Source organism: Palaemon carinicauda, chromosome 1, assembly GCF_036898095.1.
Source record: "Palaemon carinicauda isolate YSFRI2023 chromosome 1, ASM3689809v2, whole genome shotgun sequence".
Classification (NCBI taxonomy): domain Eukaryota; kingdom Metazoa; phylum Arthropoda; class Malacostraca; order Decapoda; family Palaemonidae; genus Palaemon; species Palaemon carinicauda.
Genome location: NC_090725.1, coordinates 82,514,879 through 82,536,405, shown reverse-complemented (window position 1 = coordinate 82,536,405; position 21,527 = coordinate 82,514,879). Strand labels below are relative to the sequence as shown.

General features: G+C 41.2%; 1 protein-coding gene across 1 annotated transcript in view; it reads right to left on the bottom strand.

Annotated features, from left to right (window-relative positions):
• Positions 1–7,818: 7,818 nt before the first annotated feature.
• Positions 7,819–21,527, bottom strand: part of SCCRO (defective in cullin neddylation 1 domain containing SCCRO) — a 79,929-nt gene continuing 66,220 nt past the window's right edge. The window contains exon 5 of the mRNA XM_068382401.1: positions 7,819–9,612. Within this exon, the coding sequence (XP_068238502.1) occupies positions 9,439–9,612 (174 nt within the window). The 3' untranslated portion in view covers positions 7,819–9,438. The remainder of the gene's footprint in view (positions 9,613–21,527) is intronic.

Sequence of the window (21,527 nt, the reverse complement as noted above, 5' to 3'; positions counted from 1 at the left end):
GAGATTTGCATCTACTTTGTAATATTTCATCCACTGGAATACTGTTGTCTGACTGGTATTAATTTGGATGGGGAGGATACTATTTCTATGCATTTCTATTATGACTCTCCGTATAGCTACTGAAGTTTCTTGTCTTTCAGCTCGAGAATTTATTTGATGTTACGCATAATGTCGAAAATGGCAAAGTTTTTACCAGTGGAAATTTTTTTTTACATTTTATATTAGATATATTCTTGATATATGTAGGCTACTGATTTGCTCTTGTAATTCAAAGAGAGTTTATAATTGAGAAATAATCTTTTTCACTTCTGAATGATGATTAAAGTACAGTGTTGTCACTTATGAACATGATCGTACACTCGTTTATATGCTGGGCCTCTTCTCTTCCAAGATCTTGTAACACCTCACAGCATCCATGACCCCCCTGGACACCTTCATGCTCTCCTCCCAAGGGGAGAAAAGGGGCCATTGATTGACTGTGTTGTGTATCTCACGGCACCAGAGCTTGTCTAGAGCTTCCCTGGTCAATCCTTGCCTCGGAATTGCTAGACAAGGTCAATACGCAGGTCTCTGCAAGAAAATATTCCTTAAGGCCAGGGATATCCTCCAGGGTCATTCCCCAGCTTTTTCGTGGTAAAGAAAGTATTACCACATACAAGAGGCTTCGCCTTCCCTCATGATCTCGCAGTGGCCGCACTGACCGCAGGTGTCACTATGAACCGCCTAGTGACATAAGCTATTACCTTTTCCTCAACGGAGGCTACGAGCATGGAGAGCACAGCAATGGCAACTCTTTAGCCTGCTTCAGGCACAGTCGACTTTTTATCCGATATGGAGGACTTGTCTGACTGACAAGGCGGCTCTCAAGAATATCGTCCTGATGGGAGCCAGAGCCGTCAAGTTCTTGATACATCCAGCGGCCAACCAGTAGGCAAACTGGGTCCTGAAGAGGTGTAATGCCATGGCTTCAAAGTTCCAAAAACATACCGGTCGGCAGATTTTAAATCTCAGGAATGTCTCCCTAAAGGGTCCTGTTTCTTACAAGAAACAATTGAGGCAGTAACCTAATAGTGGAGGAAGGCTTGCACAGCAAAACAACCCTCAGCCCATCCCTTCTACACTGAGGCAGGGAACGAATCACCCCTTTCCGAGCAAGGGAAAAAGACAAAAATAACAAACCCGCTATGGGGGTGGGGCATATTTCTCCCATAATGCCTGAAAACCCTGATGGATGGTATCACAGGGCAGGAAGATGGATGGTAGATTTCCTTTAATCCAGATACTTCTGGAGGCTTCTCCAGTCAACTCTTTCTTGTAGAAAATGTCTAGAGCCTGGAGACCAGTCATAGACCTGTCAACCCAGAACAAGATGGTATTACAAACATCGTTCAGACAGAGACCGCAGCCACAGTCAGGCCTTTGGACTTCAAAATAACATCAATTTCAAGAATATGTACATCCAGATCCCAGGCCAATCCTCCCTCGCGGATCTGGAGATCGGAAGAAGTACATTCTACTGCCATAGCAAAGACTCATCTACCTTAGAAGGAGGCTAGCAAGCAGACCTCAAAAGGTGGGAAACTTTGTTAACGGCACCTGGGAAAGGCTAACCAATGACAAAAGGCATCAACGTGTGATTGCAAGTCTCGCTGACTTCTGATAATCTTTGAGACTTTGGGCAGTTGTCATCTGGATTCTAGGGTACGATTGGTTAGTTGAAAGAAAATTTAGAACTGAAACTGCTGAACCAAAACCGTGTCACCAACGCTTTTCATTACGTTACCACTGCTGGGATCCAAGGTACACAGAGTTGGTTAAGAAGGCGAGGATATCTGGCCAAAGGTCAACCGTAGTCTGCCGAATAAAATAAGTCACCATGACTCTATGCTCAAGTCGTCTCTAGAAAGTAATGGGTTCAGAATGTGATTGTAGTCAATGCCTGAGTGTCTATCATGCCTAAAGCCTCCACTGATTAACTGACTTGAGGATATGCAACAAGGCTTTGCGGGCACGGGCCATATGAACAAGATTGTCTAAGGTCGCTTTGCTCTCCTTGCGAGGGAGAGTCTAGGGCCCTTGGAAAGGGTGACTGTGGAGAGGTACGACCTTATAGGAGTCCAAATCATTGTTTGTATAGCCAGAGAAATTCTTGTAACCTGTTCCTTGCCAGTGCCAAGATGGGAGGAAGAAGCTAAAAGGCCTCTCATACTATTCTCTAAAGAGGAATGTGTGATCAAGGTGAAAACTATGTCAAATACTTCTGAAGGCCCACTGCACATTCTAAGTCCCTAAGGAGCTTTGTTCACCTTATTGTTCAAGTTTCCTTGCCCTTTACAAGGAGACCCATAGGCAGATCCATCCAAGTTGTGAGCTCTCTGAGAGCAACGAAAAAGATTGATAGCCTTCCTACTAGACCTAAAGGCCCCAGGTTTGGGATCTAGGCGAACTTTCCTCTGATCAGCCGCAGGCTATGGAGCTCTTTTAGGTTTCTTCTTCTACTCCAACGAAGAGGAGGGGGTAGCTTTCAGGTCTGTCGACGGTAAGAAGTCGTTCCCTATTATTGCTTGTAGGACCATGTTGGGGGTCATGCAGACGGGAGAGGTCGATGACTGGTTTAAAACTTTCTGAAAGCTTATGAACCAGGAATAAGTTGCTGTCGAATCCTGGAAAAGAATTGTCGACCTCCTTGACCGCTTTCTTGTCTGACATCTGTTTGACATCCTCCCAAAGGAGTAAATATTTGACGAATTCTCTCGAATATAATGTGCGGATCATCGGCATTGGAGCGAGAGTAGGGAGAGTTGGTGAATGGGAGGTGATATTCGATGCACCGAACCTCCACTATTCAAGGTTCTACCCTGTGAAATTTTCACCTCATCCCCAACTCGACAGGCATCCCTCGACAGGTGGTGACTTGGGGGATTGCCATCCCTAAAGAGATCCTTGCCCTCATTTGCCTTGGTGACTTAGGCGAATGACTGATTCTGTTCAGTCGATTTCTTAAATTGAAAGTTGTCATTTATCTGCCTCTCTGATAGACTGCCTGAGGGGCAAGTTCTTGTTTAGAAGGTGCTGTAGGAGGTTGCCTGAAAGTAGCAGCTCTCCTGAAGAAGGAATTCAGACTCCTTTGCATCTACTTCGTCTGGGGGAAAGAGAGGCACTCCGTGTCAGTGAGGTGTTTCATAGGCCATATGTCTGATGAACTTGCTGACCACTGCATCCCTTAGATTCAGTATCCAGTTACTCCACTGGTATACAGCCTGGTGTACCAAAAATACCATTGCCTTTGCTCCTGAAAAGGCGAGCTCCTTATACTGCTTTTGTACCTTAAAATTAGCTAGATTCTGAGATACTGTAAAAGATGAGTGTAGAAGACCAGTGGTTTAACCAACATGCAACTACATAAAACCTGCTAAACTGACATTGCCACTGCCTTAATATTCATGGTCTTTGAGTTTAAGAAAATTGATGTTTTTTGTGAGAGCCTTTCTTCTGACATCTCCAGAGTTAGGATCACTGCCTCAGGGTCTAAGGGAAGAGGTGAAGGATGAACTTCTTTTGTCACGTAGATTTTACTTTGCATCGAAGGAGGAGTTAATTAAGAGGAACGTGGTGCTCGCAGTCTTTGGTTGCAGAAACTTGCGCATCTAATTTCTGAATGGTCTTCTTCTTGCTCTTATGCAACCATGGCAACTCAATGTAGTGCTTCAAGGTGTGTGCTTTCTGAATATGGAGCCAATGGAATTCTGGCTTCCAGATAAGGAAGCTTTCAGAGTGTCACTTAAGTTGTTGACTTTCCTGATGAGCCTTAAGACCCTAAGGAAAGAATATTCCTCCTCAGGCTCTGTAGAGGTACTGTAGACTCCAAGGGTCTCACCTCAGCAGGACCCAGTCAGTCGGAGACATGAGAAGTTTTGAGGGGCTTGGGGAGACTAGTCTTGCCCACTTCGGAAATGTCCGATCATGCGATTAGTCTCTCTTGTATCTGGCACCCATTTATTTCTCTTGTATGAAGTGATGTCATTTTTTCCTGACTTTTTCATCCCTGGAAAAGGGAGAGAGGTAGGGGGACACATGAAGTTCTGAGAGAGGAGGTTCCATCTCATCCAAGGACTCTGGATTGTACATGGTTGTGGTGATAGCTCGTGTGGAATTTGACCCTCTCCGATCAACAATCTCTATATGAGAGAGCCATGTTCACTCGTAAACTTCGGGACCCCGTCTAGGATCTGTAGGACATACATCCCCTTTCTTGACGTTCAGAGGAGCAACTTACAAATCTGTTGGACGTTTAAGATCCTTAGGATATGACACTCCTTTATAATCCTTGATAGGAACGACAAGCAACTCTGAGGAGGGCTTGGGTTGGGATAGCTCGCTCTTTCACAGCCCTTGGAAAAGGGAGAAGAGGCACTGACTGGAGATGTTTTCTTTTGAACTTTTCTTTCATCCTGAACTTCAAGAGGCATGTCCTCCAAATGCCTCCTCTTCTTAGCTTGTACTATTACTTGAAAAGGTGTCGGCTCTTGCAGGGGAAGTCATTCATAATTGAACTGCATGTGCACCCGAGGTTATGGCTTAGGGTTGCACACGTGCCTAATGATTGCGCACTGCTAGGTTGTGTACTCATGTACGCTTCTCCCTCACAAGTGGAGCCTCACTCACCTGAGGTTCATGCTCTTTGTGTTGGGCCACTGTCATTGAAAGACTTGTTTAGTGATAGTGCTCCTTAACCTTGCATGCCTCTGGGAGATTCATAATACAGTAAGATCTCTTGGAGCCGAAGCCCAAAGACATACAGGAATGCTCTATGCTGGTTTAGATGCCAAATCAGTACACTCAACTGGGCTATAGCTCAATAAACTGTTTATACAACTTGGAGACATACTGTAGTCTTTGACATGAGAGTCAATGCTCATGGATGGCTTAGAGGGCGATGGCACACCAATGGCTGGGATATCCAAAACTGAAGACAGGGTCATTCGCAAGAGGAGACCTCCCTGTTTCTCTAGGGGAAGCAGGGGGATCTACTGCCTTGAAAGCATGCCCTTCAATCCAAAGGTCGTCGGTCTTCTTTGATTTACTCTCAAGAGTTAACAGAAGGGCCAGTGCGACAAGATTTAATAGTCAGGATCTTGCTGACTTCCCTGACTTTGAGGACAAACCCAAGGGAGAACGATCGCGCTTTAATTTCTTCTTCCTCCTACTCCTAAATTTCGCCCACTGGGAGGACGATCACTCCCTGCACACATCACAAAAGAAGCACTTAGTACAGCGGTGCCCTCTACACATCAGATACAAAGGGTGACGATCAACCTCAACCTTGCTCGTAAAGGTGACACAGTGTCAATCAGACAGGCCTGGACACTGCCACATTCTGCTAAGTTCCTTCATACTCGTATTGAAATGAAAGGGAGAAAATTTTAAAAATGCCTATGCAATTCAAAAGCTAGGAACAGAATAGGAGCTCTGCGCGCTGTCAGACTAGGACCACTTGTGGATACTGGGAGGCAGTTGCCAGAACCAAGATAATTCTTCATTGACTGTTACCAGCTTTCACCAGAATCTTACCCCTAAGATTTGTATTAGCGTAGGCACAAATAAAACTTGCGTGTAAAACTTTAAAAACCCTACTTTAACATAGTTAGTTAGGACAAATATAAAATAACAAAATTTTCAGGTAATCAAAATTTTTATTTACACGTTTAGAAAGTATTACAGAACAGTCAGTATTTACCTTCACAAAGGCAGTCAGAAGACCTAAGATATCAAAGGCTTCTAATAGCATTTGAAGTTTGCTGCTTCCCATCTTTAGAAAAACTATTTCAGCATGTAACACATTAACTGCAATTTCATAAGGCAAATACTGAACTATAACAGCTAATTTCCTAAATCTTCATGTGTATTCATGTGTTAAAATGTCCCATTTCAATATGAAGTGGGAAGGCTACAATATGAATAGAATACCCATAAATAAGGACAGCATCAAAACAATATTTCAAGTACTGTAAAATATTTCAGAACTAATTTTTTCATAAAATATCTCAAAACGAAATTTTTCATTAACTAAACTTGAGAATTAATCTCATTTTCAAATTTGAACCTTTGTTTAATCAAATACCTAGATTAAGAAGTCGGCCATTTTTAATAGTGATACAGATATTTTCCAAAACTTTGGGAGAAAAGACTGATGGCATACGTTACATTTAATTCCAAGGGTACTTTACCACAGTTTTTGTTTGTCACTTTTCATTGCAAGCTTAAGTTTGTCACTTTTAATTGCACACTTAAGTCTGCCACTTTTGCAAACTTAAGTTTGCTACTTTTAATTGCAAACTTAGACCTCAAGCCAGACTAATTAATGTTCCAATACCAAATTTTAATATTCATTTCCAACGACAAAAATTAATATAAAATCAAATATCAATAAACAAATAAATGTCAGGTAAAACTAATATAAAAAATCAACAATCCTATGGTGATATATGTTCCTGAAGGACCCAAATGATGCCAAAAATATTCAATTAAAGGTGTATGATTTTAAAATTGGACATATGGGTAAGGCCATGAATGCAATATTGTCAACAAAAAGCCGCGATGACTTGATAAAATATATTATTTGAAGAACATCCTTTCCCAGTGTAAAAATTATATTTCAAAACTAAAAATATTATAGAGGTCTTCAATATTCTGATCATTTTAATAAGATTTCATTAAAACTAATTGATTAATTACAGCATTCCAGTCATTATAAGAAGATTCCATTGACAAACCAAATGATTAATTACTGTTGTTTCTTTCTGCACACATACACAGGCATTCCATACAGGTGATAGACAAATACAAAAAAATTTCAACATTACCTAAAAATTTACCGCCTGCTTCCTAAATACAAAAGGGTTTAAATCCTAAAAATGGAACCTAATGCACATACACAAATACTTATCCAAGTACATTAGCTATGAAATAACTGTCATACTTAATAAACTGATAATTTCAGAAATTCCAAATGTCACACTATTTGCAGCTTTCAAGCTTTCAACATCAACTGAATATTTTTCTCTAATGTCCAAAAAGTCTACAACGATATCATTCACTTTTAATAATTTTCAAATTTCAATATCATTTAATATTTTGTGTCATTAATAAACATAAATGGTGTAAGTGGCTATTACCTTATATGCTTTGATAGTTCTGGTTTAAAATTGCTTAAAAATGCTACTTGAAAATTAGTTGAAGCTACAACTATTTTACAATAACCATATACATTACTCGACAAGGAAAACACAAGTTAAAAAATTAGTCTTAAGTTGTCAAAAATGTGACATCCATATGTGAAAAGGAAAAAATATCCAGTACAAGATTATCAAAAATGAACTTGAAAAGCCTCAGACATAAGACAACTCTAGAATGACAATAAGTTCTATTAAAATAACAGTTACATATACAATGGGCAAGATCTTGGTTGACTAACTGATGAGAAAGGGACTGTCAATTAAATTACATGTTACCATATGGGTAGAATTTTGAATGGAGAACGCTACATATATTTTACCATATTTATATATCTATATACAGTATAAACAACTGTAAATTTTATCCAACATATTCCTAATCAACTCGGTCACAGACAAATGGATTAATTTAAAGGATTGTGAAATTCTTGACTTGTAATATTTGTCTTGGAAATAAATTAAAACCTGTGCACTTGAAAACTACATTAATCCTATTCACTCAAATGCAGAATTTTTTCTAGTTAGATGTCAGCATTCATAATTTTTTTGAACAGTACAATTGATAGAGACTGTCCCCAACTAATGATCATAAAGTTGAAAATTTAGTTTAGAAATGAAACTAGATAAAGGAAACATTACAAACTATACTGAGAAATGACCATACCAAGTTCATGCAATAAGTTCATCTGGCTAATTATTTTAGGGCCAGGATGTTTGCTTGCTCTCTCTGTTCACTAGCCTTTATCATGAATACATTTAGGGTTAAAATGACCTGTACAGTTGTCTATTATCATCTCTTTAATATAATGTCCTGCAAGAGTATCCCATCTCAATTGACTACCTTCTTAGCAAAATACTGATACATGGAAAAACAATCTTTGTAAACTTGAAGGAACTTTAAAAAGAGATGAAAAGAAAATCTTTGAAAATTTCATGTTATGCAATTGAGAAAAAATGCTTTCATTACATTTTTATGGTTAAACTTTAATAAACAAGAAAATTTTGAATCTCCTATTGCTGTATTATGCTACCTTATCAATATTTCATATCAGCTATCTACAAAATTCATATTGATACAGAGTTGATCCACAATTTAAAGTTGTGATTTCTTGTGTCATATACTGTTTTTTTATAGCAAAATGTATTCATGTTAATTATACTCGAAGGATGAATATGATAAGAACAAATTTTACTCTTAAATTATTTTAACAAATTTTACAATTTAACGAAAGACATAAAAATTGAAACATCTCACATACAGAAATAAGTACTGTACTTGAATAATAAATATGTATGAATTTAGAAGTGATTATAAAGAAATACTACTGGTTCACCAGGAATGATACACTAATGACTTTACACCCATTTTGACTTTCAATTGATCAAAGAACATGACCCAGTCATATGTCAGGGACAGTTTTTATTTCAACACAATCTGATTTTTCAAGCAAGTGTAGTAACATAAACCGGGATAAGTGGCAAACTAAAACAATAGAAAATGCCCTTTACTGAGTAAAGAATATTAACAACATGCAAATAAATATACATATGATATATAAATTCTCGACCTTAAGCATGGAATTTCAAGAGAACATCAATAGGTGTTGCAGATTTTGTTCTTGCAAATTCTTGAAGCTTCTTCATAGCAAATACTAAGGAATAGTAAAGCAAATAAATGTATACTAATTTAAATTTTTGGTACAATTATTGGAAGGAACTAGAAAATATAAGAGGATAACTAAATTTACAATGGTACGATTCCATTTACGAATATGTAGTTCCAATTATCAAATACAAGGCTGCTCCAGGCTGCAGGCGACATGTTGCTTTTACACTGGATGAGCTTGTTTTCCTTTGCAGGAGGTGGGGAAGGAGAATGAGTTCCAAGAAAAGCTTCGAATAATGGATCTTACCTAAAAGCACAAACTTTTCTTTCATACGCTCTTTTTTCTCTATAATGCACCTAATCAGTGAGTTCAAATGGCTTTCAAAATCACCACCTGAAAAATGTCACTTATGGCAAAGAGATAATCTCATCTATTATTTTGTAATAAATGTTATTGGTAATGGGCCACATGAAGGTAGCAACATTCACTTATTCAGCATACTTTTCCTTCAAAGCTCTTGAAAACAAACATCAAACAAAACAAAAAGGAAATGTTTTTGAGCTGATGTAAGTTCTAAAATTACAGCTACCTACAGCTTAAACTTGAGTAGGATGCCCCGTAATAATGGGCCTTGCATACTCCACAAAATCATCGATTAATACAGGCCACGCTCCTTCTTCATCATAATTAGACATATCATCATTAATCATCAATGCAAAGTCCAGAAGTAAATTCCAAGTGTCTTTCGGTATAGAGCGTTTATGATGTTCCTGCGAAAATAAAAATTTGAAATAGAAATTAAAATTTTAAACTAAAATCAATTATTTCAAAACTAAACATAACTAGAATTAATATGCTATTCATATTAAATTAAAGCGCCTTAGCCAACACAGAAATTACAAGAATATTTTTCACCATGACATGTAATGCCTATTGTTCCTGTTGGAATGAAGCTTGGTAAATCGGACAATTGAGTAGACCACCCCCCCCCCACCAACCTCTTGCTGCTAAACAATGTCCACACCCCATAACCCATCGGTAGTATTTTGATTTACCATTCCAGTGTAAAATCAATTTTACCAAAAAATCATAGCCCTGTGAGTGGAGAGGGGGGTGGGAACTTCCTTTATTTTAATTTTATTGAAATAATCCTAATTCAACATTGTTTATTTCAATTAAATTAACTGGAATTCAGGTGCCAAATGCCCTATTATCTAAGTCAAAATATGACAAATTTGGAAGCAATCTGTATTTTCCTAACGATACAAACCTGTAGCTACTTATAGGGATTTACTTTCGACAAAGCTGGAAGACTAGCCATGAAGACTTAAGCGAGGTATAACTGGCAACCCGCTACTTGGTGGGGTAGCCAGCTACCCCGTTCACACAGCGTGTCTGACTCGCTTTTCGATTCCAGGCAGGACTTTCTAGGGGACTGGTGATGGCGGGATAATTTTTATAAATAGCTACGGGTTTGTATCATTAGGTAAAATACAAATTACTTCCAAATTTGTCATTTGTTCCAACGCTGAAGCAGGCCATACACGCAGATGACTGGCACACTGTTTGACCGCGATTGGCATGAACTGGCCAGTTTTTAACTAGCCTGTACTCTCATCCTTACAGCATGTTTGACTGGATAGGCCAGTCCCGCTGAGATTGGCAGCATGCCCCACCAGTCTCTTGGGTGTGTGGGACGGACTTCCTCCAAGGACTAGCATGACGACCGGGTTGACTCACTTATTTTGACATAAACAGTATTATTGTACGACCATACTTCGTCCCTTGATCGGAGAGCTTTTTATAATATAATGATAAACTGATTGCATTTCACAATCTTTTGGCTTATTACTGTATTGAAACAATTTTGGCTTTATCATTGTTTCATTATAGGAGACTGCTCTTTGTCTCTTTTTCCCTAAGTCAAAAGATTAATGAGGGTACTAATCCTGTAGAGGTGGCGGTAAGAGGAGATAGTAGAGAACTTTGTAGAAGTAATCCCAGTGTAGAAATAACAAAGCTTTTAATCCGATCTATCTCACAAGATGCGACCCACAGAATCAAACCATGTTTTAGAAATACTGTACTTTTAACATTTTTTTCTTCAAATACTGTACTTTTCAAATTTTTTCTTCAAATAGTATAAAAATTTTCTTCAAGTAGACATGTATGTATCTAACACTTCATGTACTTCAGTTATTAATTTCACTTAATGTAATCATATGCTCTCATATCTATCGATGAATCTGTCTATGCAAACAACCACAGAATGTATACATTTTAATGTTCTTAAAATATGTTATTTTAATTTATCATTCCTTCTCTTTGCATTTTTAATTTCCTTTCCTCACTAGGCTACTTTTCCCTGTTGGAGCCCCTGGGATTATAGTATCTAAGCTATGGTATTCCAGAGTTTAGTCAATTGGAAATGATAAACCAAATATTTTATCCACTCAGAGAAAAATAATAACGAGGGTCTAAAATATGGATAGATGATAAATTTAGTAGCTGCCAATCATTCTATTTTTGTAACCTATGTATATCTCTGCCTACATATATTTCAAAACTTCTCAAATGTCTATAAATTAACACGAAAACACGTACATGTACGTAAATTAAAAAGTGTAGTGGTATATCAGCATGAAATAAGCTCCAAAAATACTTTAAGTATATTTCTCCCAGAAGTATATTAGCACCGTAGCGTACAAAGGGCTTTGTAGAAGCTGATAGAGAATGCAATCACGTTCCTTCATATTATTTTAAGTCGGATTTCATAATTTATGTTGAGTAAAAAATTAAGAAAATAAAAAGTACCACAAATTTGGCATTTTCAAAATTAATTGTACTTGATACCCCGTGAAGTACAAAATTTGGTACACAAGTATCATAAAAGTAACCGTGTAGGCTTAATTCTGTGTGTGGACATTTTTCAAATTACAAGAACACCGCTCCAGTCCAGCAGGACAAACCGTACAACCAGTCCTCTGCGTGTATGGCTGGCTTAATACAAATCCTACGCTATTTAAAGGAATGACTCGCCCATTAGGAGGGTGGAAGTCCGAACCAACTGCCTTGGCCTAATATTTTGAGCAACATCCAGATAGCGGCCTGAGCAAACTGTGTACTTGTGATACTAGCAATGTGACTAATCTAGGTAATAGTTCTCAGAGTCAAATAGGAATCTCTGAATCAACCATAGACGTTACACAATCCCACCTCACGGGGGTACGGGGATGTAACAAGTATTATTTCTATACTACAAATTACACAAAGTAAATGGTTTTACCTGCAGATAGGTGAAGTCAACTTGCAGAGGACTGTAGGTGCAATTCCTCAAGAGTGGGTAAGATGAAAGAAAGAAAGAGCCAGTCATTCTTATATATCCAATATTAATCGCAGGTAACCTATGCCCCCAACCATCTGTTACTTGTCCATCAAGGTGCCTGAGGCCTTTTAAACCACTTATTGCGCTGCCACCACACCAATGGTGAACGTCTCCATGTTTCTGAGGGTCACGTCTTGTAGGAAGTGGGCAGTGAAGGTCGTTTGATGCTTCCACACGCCCGTTGCTTGTAGTACCTGCGCCACAGATTAGTTTCTTTTAAATGTTAGGGACATTCCAATGCCCCTAACGTCATGAGCTCTAGTGCGACAAGCAGGATAAGGGTCAGAATTCAATGCACAGTCTATGACCCTGCGAATCCAAGCAGAGATGGTGTTCTTCTTGACCCTCATCTTGACCTTCCCTGTGCTGACTAAGAGTGCAGATACTCTGGGGCGAGCTTCTGCAGGGCATTTAAGGTAATACCTCAAACTCATCACAAGGCAAAGTAATAGTTGATCTGGATCATCAGTTGCAGAAAGAACACTCCTTATCTGAAATGGCCTGAATCTATGATCCGCTCCTCCCGGATTTTGAGTTTTTGTAATAAACTCGGGTACAAAGTCGAATGTTACCTCGCTCCATCCCCTTGAATAGGCTAGGTCATAGATTAGACCATGACGAGCAGGAACACCATCTTCAAAGTGAGGAGGCGATCTGTTGCCTGGCGTAATGGTTCATAGGGAGCACCCTTCAGAGATAGAAGGACGCGAACCATGTTCCAAGGAGAAGGTCTAACTTCCGACTAGGGGCAAGTAAGCTCATAACTTCATATGAGGAGAGACAACTCCAACAAAGATGAAATATTAACTCCTTTCAGCCAAAAGCAAGACTGAGAGAAGATTTTCCTCCTGAAGGTAAACAAGAAACTCCGATATTGCTGGAATAGTGGCATCGAGATGAGATACCCTTTCCACGACATCATCCACAGAATACAGTCCACTTGACCTGGTAGACTGAAACCAAACATCTTCGCAGGTATCCAGACATCCTCCTCGCAACTTGTTGCAAAAAGCCTCTCTGATAGAGGAGGTGCTGGATATCCTTCAGATGTGAAGATGACGAGAAGCTACTGCTTTGTGAAAGATGTTCACGTGGCTGCGGCTATTTGAGTAGATCTTGTCGAGGAAGGAATTCTCTTGGGATCTCTGACAGGAGCTGCAGAAGGTCCGGGAACCACTGTGTGTGATAGCATAGCTGAGCTCAGAGCATAAAGGATAGGCTGTTGGATGCTTTGGTCTTGCCGAGTACCCTTCTTATCAGACAGAACGGGGAAAAGGCATATACGTCGATGTTGTCCCACTGATGTTGGATTGCATCTTGCCAGAGTCTGAGGATCTGGGACTGGGGAATAGTATTATACAGCGTGAGCCTGAAGTTCTGGGATGTCACGAACAGATCCACGGTCGGGAAACCCCACAAATTCAGGATTTTGTTGGCAACTAGATGATTCAGAAACCACTAGGAGCCCACTGTCTGAGTTGCTCAGCTCAGATTGTCCACAAGCACATTCCTCTTTCCTGGAATGAAGCAAGCTGACACAGATACCGAGTTGTCTTCTGTCCATCTTCATATCTCCACTGGTAGAGAGCAAAGGGGTTGTGAAAAGGTACCACCTTGATTGTTTACATAAGCCACTACTGTGGTCTTGTTACTCACCAGCACCACAGAGTGAGCCGCCAGGAACTTTTGGAGAGCCAGGAAGGCTACCCTCATCTCCAAGAGATTTATGTGGTGGTACCTTTCGAACTTTAAACTAAGGACCTCTAAAATACAGTAAAAGCATCCATATTCCATCTAATAAGGTTTTAAGCTGAAAGCTTTTCAAATTCAGATCAATATAATTTATTACAAACCGCATCAACATAGATCTATAATCCTTAATTGACATATAATGAAAAATCAAATTTTACTAACCTAAAAAATTTAATAATGTAAAATTGGTTTTAGTTGCCAATATCTTTTTATATCTTATTTTATTATTATTATTATTATTATTAGCTAAGCTATAACCATAGTTAGAAAAGCGGGATGCTATATGCCCAAAGGCTCCAACAAGGAAAAATAGCCCAGTGAGGAAAGGAAATAAATAAACCATAAGAGAAGTAATAAACAATTAAAACAAAATTAAAATAAGAAAAATAAGTATCTTCCATATATAAACTATAAAAATTATAAAAAAGAAAAAGATATAACAGAATTGTGCACCCAAGTGTACCTCAAGCACTACCCAAGACAAGAGAACATGGTTTGATATGGGAGTGTCCTTTTAGAAGAGCTGCTTACCATAACAAAAAAGTCTCTTCTACCCTTATTAAGATGAATGTAGTCACTAATCATTTACAGTGCAGTAGTTAACCCCTTGAGTGCAGAAGAATTGTTTGGTAATCTGTGTTGTCAGGTGTATGAAGACAAGAGGAGAATGTGAAAAGAATATGCCAGACTATTTGGTGTATGTGTAGGCAAAGGAAAAATAACTTGCAACCAGAGAGAGGGATCCAATTTAGTTCTGTCAGGCCAGTCAAAGGACCCAATACAGCAACACTAGCGGTATTGTCTCAACGGGTGGCCGGTGTGCTGGCCAACCTACGACCAATAACGGAAGTACTGTGCTATATGCCACTGATATTAATGCATCCTATTAGTAGAAGACCATATAACTGCATTTTTAGGAATATGGTGGAGTTTCCATCAGATTATCAGTAGTACGTGAGGATTTGGTGTAACGATGACAAATTAACTGTGCAGTTGATGATGATGGAGATGAGGATATTTATTACAGCCAATCATAGGCACCATCATAGGGTTTTATTAAAATTAATTACAGTGCAAGCTTTAACTAAAGTATCACAAAACTCACGAATAAAAAGTAACACTTGTCGATATATGGCTCGCAAAGTGGAACGCAATAAGGGGAGATGCTGCTTGGCCTAGCATCATTCTCTTGGGTGATGCTGCACTCCATGTGCCAATCAGCAGCCAAAATACATAATACCATGCCCTGATGGGTCAATTCTCATTTGTCAGACAATAGTGTGTGGTCTACAATCTCGCGTAAGCAACACAGACGACATATGAACAGTCTCGGTGCAGTGTCATCAGACGCAGGTCTAGGGTATCATCCATGCTTTCTTTTTTTGTGATATTTTAAAAATTGTTTGAATTTAAATTCTATATTTTTATTGTTGCTTAATTTGTTAAGGTAGAAAATTATTGTTACTCATTTTTATTGGGGGGGGGGCATAATCAATACAATAGTAGCTTGGTATGATACCTGCAACACAGTCTACCTCAGAACATAATGGTGCAACTGTGATATCCCAAGGGAGGGGTAAAGAAAGATGAAAAGGGCCAGACATTCTCATGCTTACCAAAAGTTGTTACAGTTGCTATCTTATCCAAAATGGTTCTTATCCTGTGATGCAGCCAGATACAGTGCACAACCTGTGACACCCCCAAAGTGTCAATAGGACTTATAGGTATATTCCCTCTCCATCAAGTAGTGGGCTGTTAAGATTGTCTAGCATTTCCAGATACCCATCTTCAACACTTGTACAACTGACAGGTTCTTTGGAAAGGCCAGTGTTGCACCAATCCAACCCCTCTTCGTGAGTGTGCACCTGTGTAGGCTTCTCCTTTCTAAAGAAATACACAAAAAACCGTGGTTGGAGAGGATCCTTACCAACAACTGTGTGCACATGCTGTGGCATCTTAATACTTATACGAGTCCTGAGATTATAATTGAGAAATTCCATTACTTTTCGAGTGCGTCACTGATGGAAAATTTTGCCTGCCATCTGGGAAAACTCAAGTAATGGGATCAGGCTGAGTGTAGGAAGATCTAGATTGATGAATAGTATCAGGAAGTTAGAAGATCTCACGTGATCGTGTCACCAATGCATAATAGGAATATCCCAGGGCAAGAAAAGAACGAGGGCTTCTGCCAATGTCCCAACCAGCAGCATTCATGCTCAGTCTGAAATCTGAAATGAGACTAATTCCTGGAAGTATGAGGTCTTGTTCTCTGAAACGAAAATTCTTATAGGAGGTCGGGTTTTTGTTGAGAGCGTTGCCCCTACCACAAAACCATGCAGAGGCAATTGCCTAAATCTTGAGTACGGTAACTACACCAGATTGGTCAATCTGTGCTTCAGTGATTCTTTTCTCCTCTTTTATGGTTGAGGAGTTGTGAAGGAACAGGTAATGGGAACAGATTAACTAGTTCTCTGGTGGATCTAAAGTGATGAACTCTTGAGTGTAAACTCTTATTGTTGTTGCAGATCATGTGGTTCCCAATTGCACAATTCCTGATCAAAAGTACTTGAAGGATCATATAACCCCTCAGACACCACAAAATCTTTTCCTTTCACTTCCAAGCCATCTACATGAAGTATAAAAGCGTAAAGGACAACATAAGATGTACTTGGGTTAAGGTGGTTTAAATTTTTTTGCCTTTTTGATTATTTTCTTTATAATACAATTTTTTTTACATAGCTGTGTGTTTGTGACATAAGCAATGTGACTTGGTCTAGTAATAGGATATCCGAGTCATAGGAGTCAGGGTATTTTGACCTAAAACAATCCCCTTGCTAAAGGTATTGGTGATGCAACAAGTATCTCACTTACATAGAGCTGGGTTACACAAGGGAAATTAATCTAAGCTGCAGAGAGGTGAGGTCAGCTGTGCCGAGTACTATGGTGCCAATTCCCCATGGGAGGCGAAGGTGAAGGAAAAAAGGAAGACAGTCATTCTATCTCAATCATCCCAGACTAACCTGGGTAACCTAAGCCCTCAACCTCTGCTACTTGTCCATCAAGAAGCTTGAGGCGTTTAGACCACTTGTTGTGCAGCCACCAAAGGACCAATGGAAAATGTTTCCATGTTCCTGTGAATTACATCTTGCAGGTGGTGGGCGGTGAAGGTCGTTAAGACGCTTCCACATGCCCGTTTGCAATACCTGTGCTACGCGGTATTTCTTTTTGAATGCCAGGGATGTTGCAATGTCCCTGATGTCATGAGTTCTAGATTGCTGTGGTGCAAATCCAAGACAAAATGGCATTTTTCGTGACCCTCCTCTTGACCTTCCCAGTGCTGACAAAGAGTGCCGACACGGGGCCCAGCTGCTGCTGTCCTTTTTAAGTAACACCTCAGACTCCTTACCTGTCAAAGTACCAGTTAGTCTAGGTCTTCAGTTACAGAACAAAGACTCCCAATCCAGAAGGGCCCGAATCTAGGATCCACTACCCCTAGATTTTGATTCTTGGGAAAAACTCAGGGAAGAGGCTGAGAATTACCTCTACTCATACCCTTGAATGGGAGATGTCGTAAGAAAAACCATGCAGTTCACTAATATTCTTGGCTGAAGCCAGAGCGAGTAGGAACGCCGTTTTCAGAGTAAGATGGCGATGTTACCTGGCATAATGGTTCGTCAAAGACTGGACTTGAACCTCATTCCAAGGAGGAGGTCTAACTTCTGACAGGGGACAAGTAATCTCATAACTCCGTAAGAGGAGAGAAAGTTCCAAAGAGAAAATATCTACTCCCTTCAGTTTAAAGGCGAGACTCAAGGCTGAGCGGTAGCCTTTCACTGCCAAACCCGAGAGGAGCTCCCGAAGGTATACAAGGAACTCTTCTACTGTTGGCATAGGAGCATCAAGAGGAGTGATACCCCTTCCACGACACTAACCCCAGAAAACAGACCACTTACCCTGGTAGACCGACACTGAAGAGCGTCTGAGGTGTCCGGACATCCTTTACGCGACTTGTTGCGAAAATCTTCTGAGTGAGGAGATGCTAGACAGTTTCCAGGCGTGAAGTCGAAGCGAAGCTACAGCTTTGTGAAATATCTTATAGCATGTGGTTGTTGTAGTAGCTCATGTCGAGGATGAAGGTCCCTTGGAAGCTCTGTCAATAGCTGCAGAAGGTCCAGGAACCACTCTGTGATGCCATAGCAGAGTTATCAATATCATTGATAAGTTCTTACTTATTCTGACTTTGATGAGGACTTTTCTCATCAGACAGAATGGTGGAAATGCATACACATCGATGTTGTACCTCCGTTGTTGAATGCATCTTGCCAGAGACCCTGGGGATTCGGGACTGAGGAGCAGTTGAGCAGGAGCCTAAAAATTCAGGGACGTTGCTAACAGATCCACAGTCGATGACTTTGTTGGTTACTAGATGATTCAAAGACTACTCAGTGCTCTCTATCTGAGTCGCTCTGCTCAGATTGTCTGCAAGCACACTACTCTTGCTTGGAGTAAAGCGAGCAGACAGGGACATGGAGTTGTCTTCCGCCCATCTAAGTATCTCAACTGCTAGATGGCAGAGGGGCAGTGAGAAGGTACCGCCTTGCTTGTTTATATAGGCTATATTATTATCATTATTACTTGCTAAGCTACAACCCTAGTTGGAAACGCAGGATGCTATAAGCCCAGGGGCCCCAACAGGGAAAAAAGCGACATACCGTGGTGTTATCACTGATCAAGACCACAAAGTGCCCTGCCAGGAACTAGTGGAACCGTTGGAGGGTAAGAAAGGCTGCACTCATCTCCAAGATACTTATATGCAAGTACCTTTCTGATTTGGACCAAATGCCAGAGATGGTGTGGTGCAGTATATGGAGCCCCCAGTCTTCTTTTGATGCATCAGAAGAGCATCAGTTCCGGGGGAAGGGACGAGAAGATCGACCCCTTTGCGGAGGTTCTTGTCTGCCAACCACCATCTGAGGTCCGTCAGTACCTCTGACCATAGTTGAACCAGGGTATCCAAAGAATCGCTTGCCTGATTCCACCGAGACTTGAGGCACTACTGGAAGGATCTTATCCTGAGGCGACCATTGGGAACTAGACAGACCAGGGATGATAGGTGGCCTATGAGAGGCCAACAGCTCTGGACTGGAAGCTCTTCTCACCTGAGGAAAGGCCCTGATACCTTCCTCAGCCTCTGAATTCTTTTGTCTGAAGGGAATGCTTTGTGCTGTTTGGTGTCTATTATCATGCCTCGATATACCAGTCTTTGAGAGAGGAGCAGATACGACTTCTCGAGGTTTACCATGATCCCCAGATAATGGCAAAGTCCCAGAAGCTTGTCTTGGTGTTGAAGAAGGGTAGACACCGAGTCTGCTAGAATCAGCCAGTCATCCAGATATCTTAGGAGATGGATGCCGATTCTCTGAGCCCAAGATGACACTAAGGCGAACACTCTAGTAAAGACCTGTGGTGCCGTGAAAAGACCGAAATACAGTACCTTGAACTGGTACTGCTTTTGGTCAAACATGATCCTTAAATACTTCCTTGAAGATGGATGTACTGGGATCTGTAAATATGCATCCTTGAGATCCAGTGTATACATAAAGTCTTGCTGCCTTATTGCTTGTCTGACCATTTACGCTGTCTCCATCTTAAACGAAGTTTGTCTGACAAACTTGTTCAAGGCCGAGAGATCGATGACGGGTCTCCAGCCTCCAGACGCCTTTTTCACAAGAAAGAGTTAACTGAAGAAGCCTGGAAATCCGTCGAGGACCTCTTGGAGAGCACCCATCTTCAACATGGCCTGGACTTCGGCCTGAAAGGCCAGCTCCTTCGCGGATCCCTTCGCGTAGGAGTTTGTTGGGACTGGATCCCAAGTCAGTGGAGGGAGAGATTGAGCGAACAGGACACGATACTGTGAACGAATCACCTCGACCATCCAGGGCTCGGCCCCTAGCTGCAGCCACCTTTGCAGGCATTCCCCACAGGTGGACAAGTGGGAGGATTTTCCATCCTAGCGGGAGTGGCCTCGGCCGGCTCACCTATTTTCCTTTCCTCCACGGATGGACTTTGACCCTTTCCGGTTGTCCTGAAAGGGCTTCTTAGACACCTATTGTTTTGAGACTAGCCTCATTCATCGGCGGTTTGGGTGGAGGTTGTTTCTTTTGTGGCTGGGATTGGTAGGGCCACGATATCAGGGCTCTGTAGAGGAGCAAGTCCTGGTTGGACTTCCTCCACCTCCATCACTCGCTTGACGTCTTCCGGGTCGAATAGGGAACTCCCTTCGAAAGATGAGTTTCTCAGCCTGGATACCTCGGCTTGCGGGAACTGTCGATGGAAACCTTTCAATGATCGAGTCTCATTTTTTCAGGATGGTGTTTGCCCACAGGTTTACAACCTGTTGGGAGAGGAACTCGATCTTCCTGGTACCGGACAGAAGGAAGATTATCAACCTTCTGGTCGACTCACGTGACCAGTTTTCAGACCTGATCAGGTGTCTCACCGATCCCAATCAGAAATTGAGCCAAGAAGTAGCCTGCATGGCATACTTTGTAACTTTCTCTTGGTTGATGAGCTACGAAGCCAAGAGTCCCGACAATCTTTCGAGGGGCACCCCTCTCGTAAGAGACTCTATAGTGATCCAGAGGTAACGTCAGAAGAGGCGCTTTGAGGAGGAGTCTGCTCAGAGGGAACTAGAGGACCCAATAGGCACACTTACACCGCTTAAACCGGCAAAGCAACATTGGCCTTGGGGGGTTTTTGTATGCCATTGACATGGTTGAGAACCATGTCTTTACCACCTTGCAGGGCTGTCAATGGATTTGACAGCCCATTGATGGTTCTAATGCAGGTCAAGACCTGGCAGGAGGCATGCTCAGACACTTTCTTCTCAGCTTCCATAAGCTTAGGGCTAGCAGCTCTAAGCAAAAGATCGTCCACATAATCTAACTGCACATCCACCTCCGAGCTCTCACCTATAGGAGCCCAGGGTGGGTCAAGGTAGGTCGTAAGCAGGGTGTCTTGCTGACGTCGTAGAGTGAGAGACTTCCCTTGACCTCTCTTGCTGAAGAACAGAAGCTCTTGCTGAGAACTTGATGACGGTAAACAAGTCCTTTGGCCCCCTGCGCAGAGGCAGGTATTCCTTCAGAAGACGGCCTTGCTGCTGCCTCTTTCCTGAGGGGACGTTGGTCCTCTCTGGAGGACAAGACTCTGGTGGAACCACCTCTATAGGCAAGAGGCGGAGTCTGTCAGAGAGATCACCCTGTTCTCCCTAGAGGGAGATAGCCTAATCCTGTTACACTTCCCCTTCAGGTTGTACCAGTGCTAAATGTACCTGCAAAGGCCTCCCAGACTTCTCTGAGACTTCTTTTCTCTATTCCTCTTCCGGGCGGAGAGAGGTTTCTCTTTGGAAGAGAGTCCGGCAAGGGTGAACTCTTAGGAACTACACCTAGGGTCTGATGGAGGAGAGGAACCGAGGAGAAGAGAAGCCACCGGGGGAATCGTTGGTGTGCCACCGACGCATTGAGAGCAAGGAAGGACACCCATAACAAC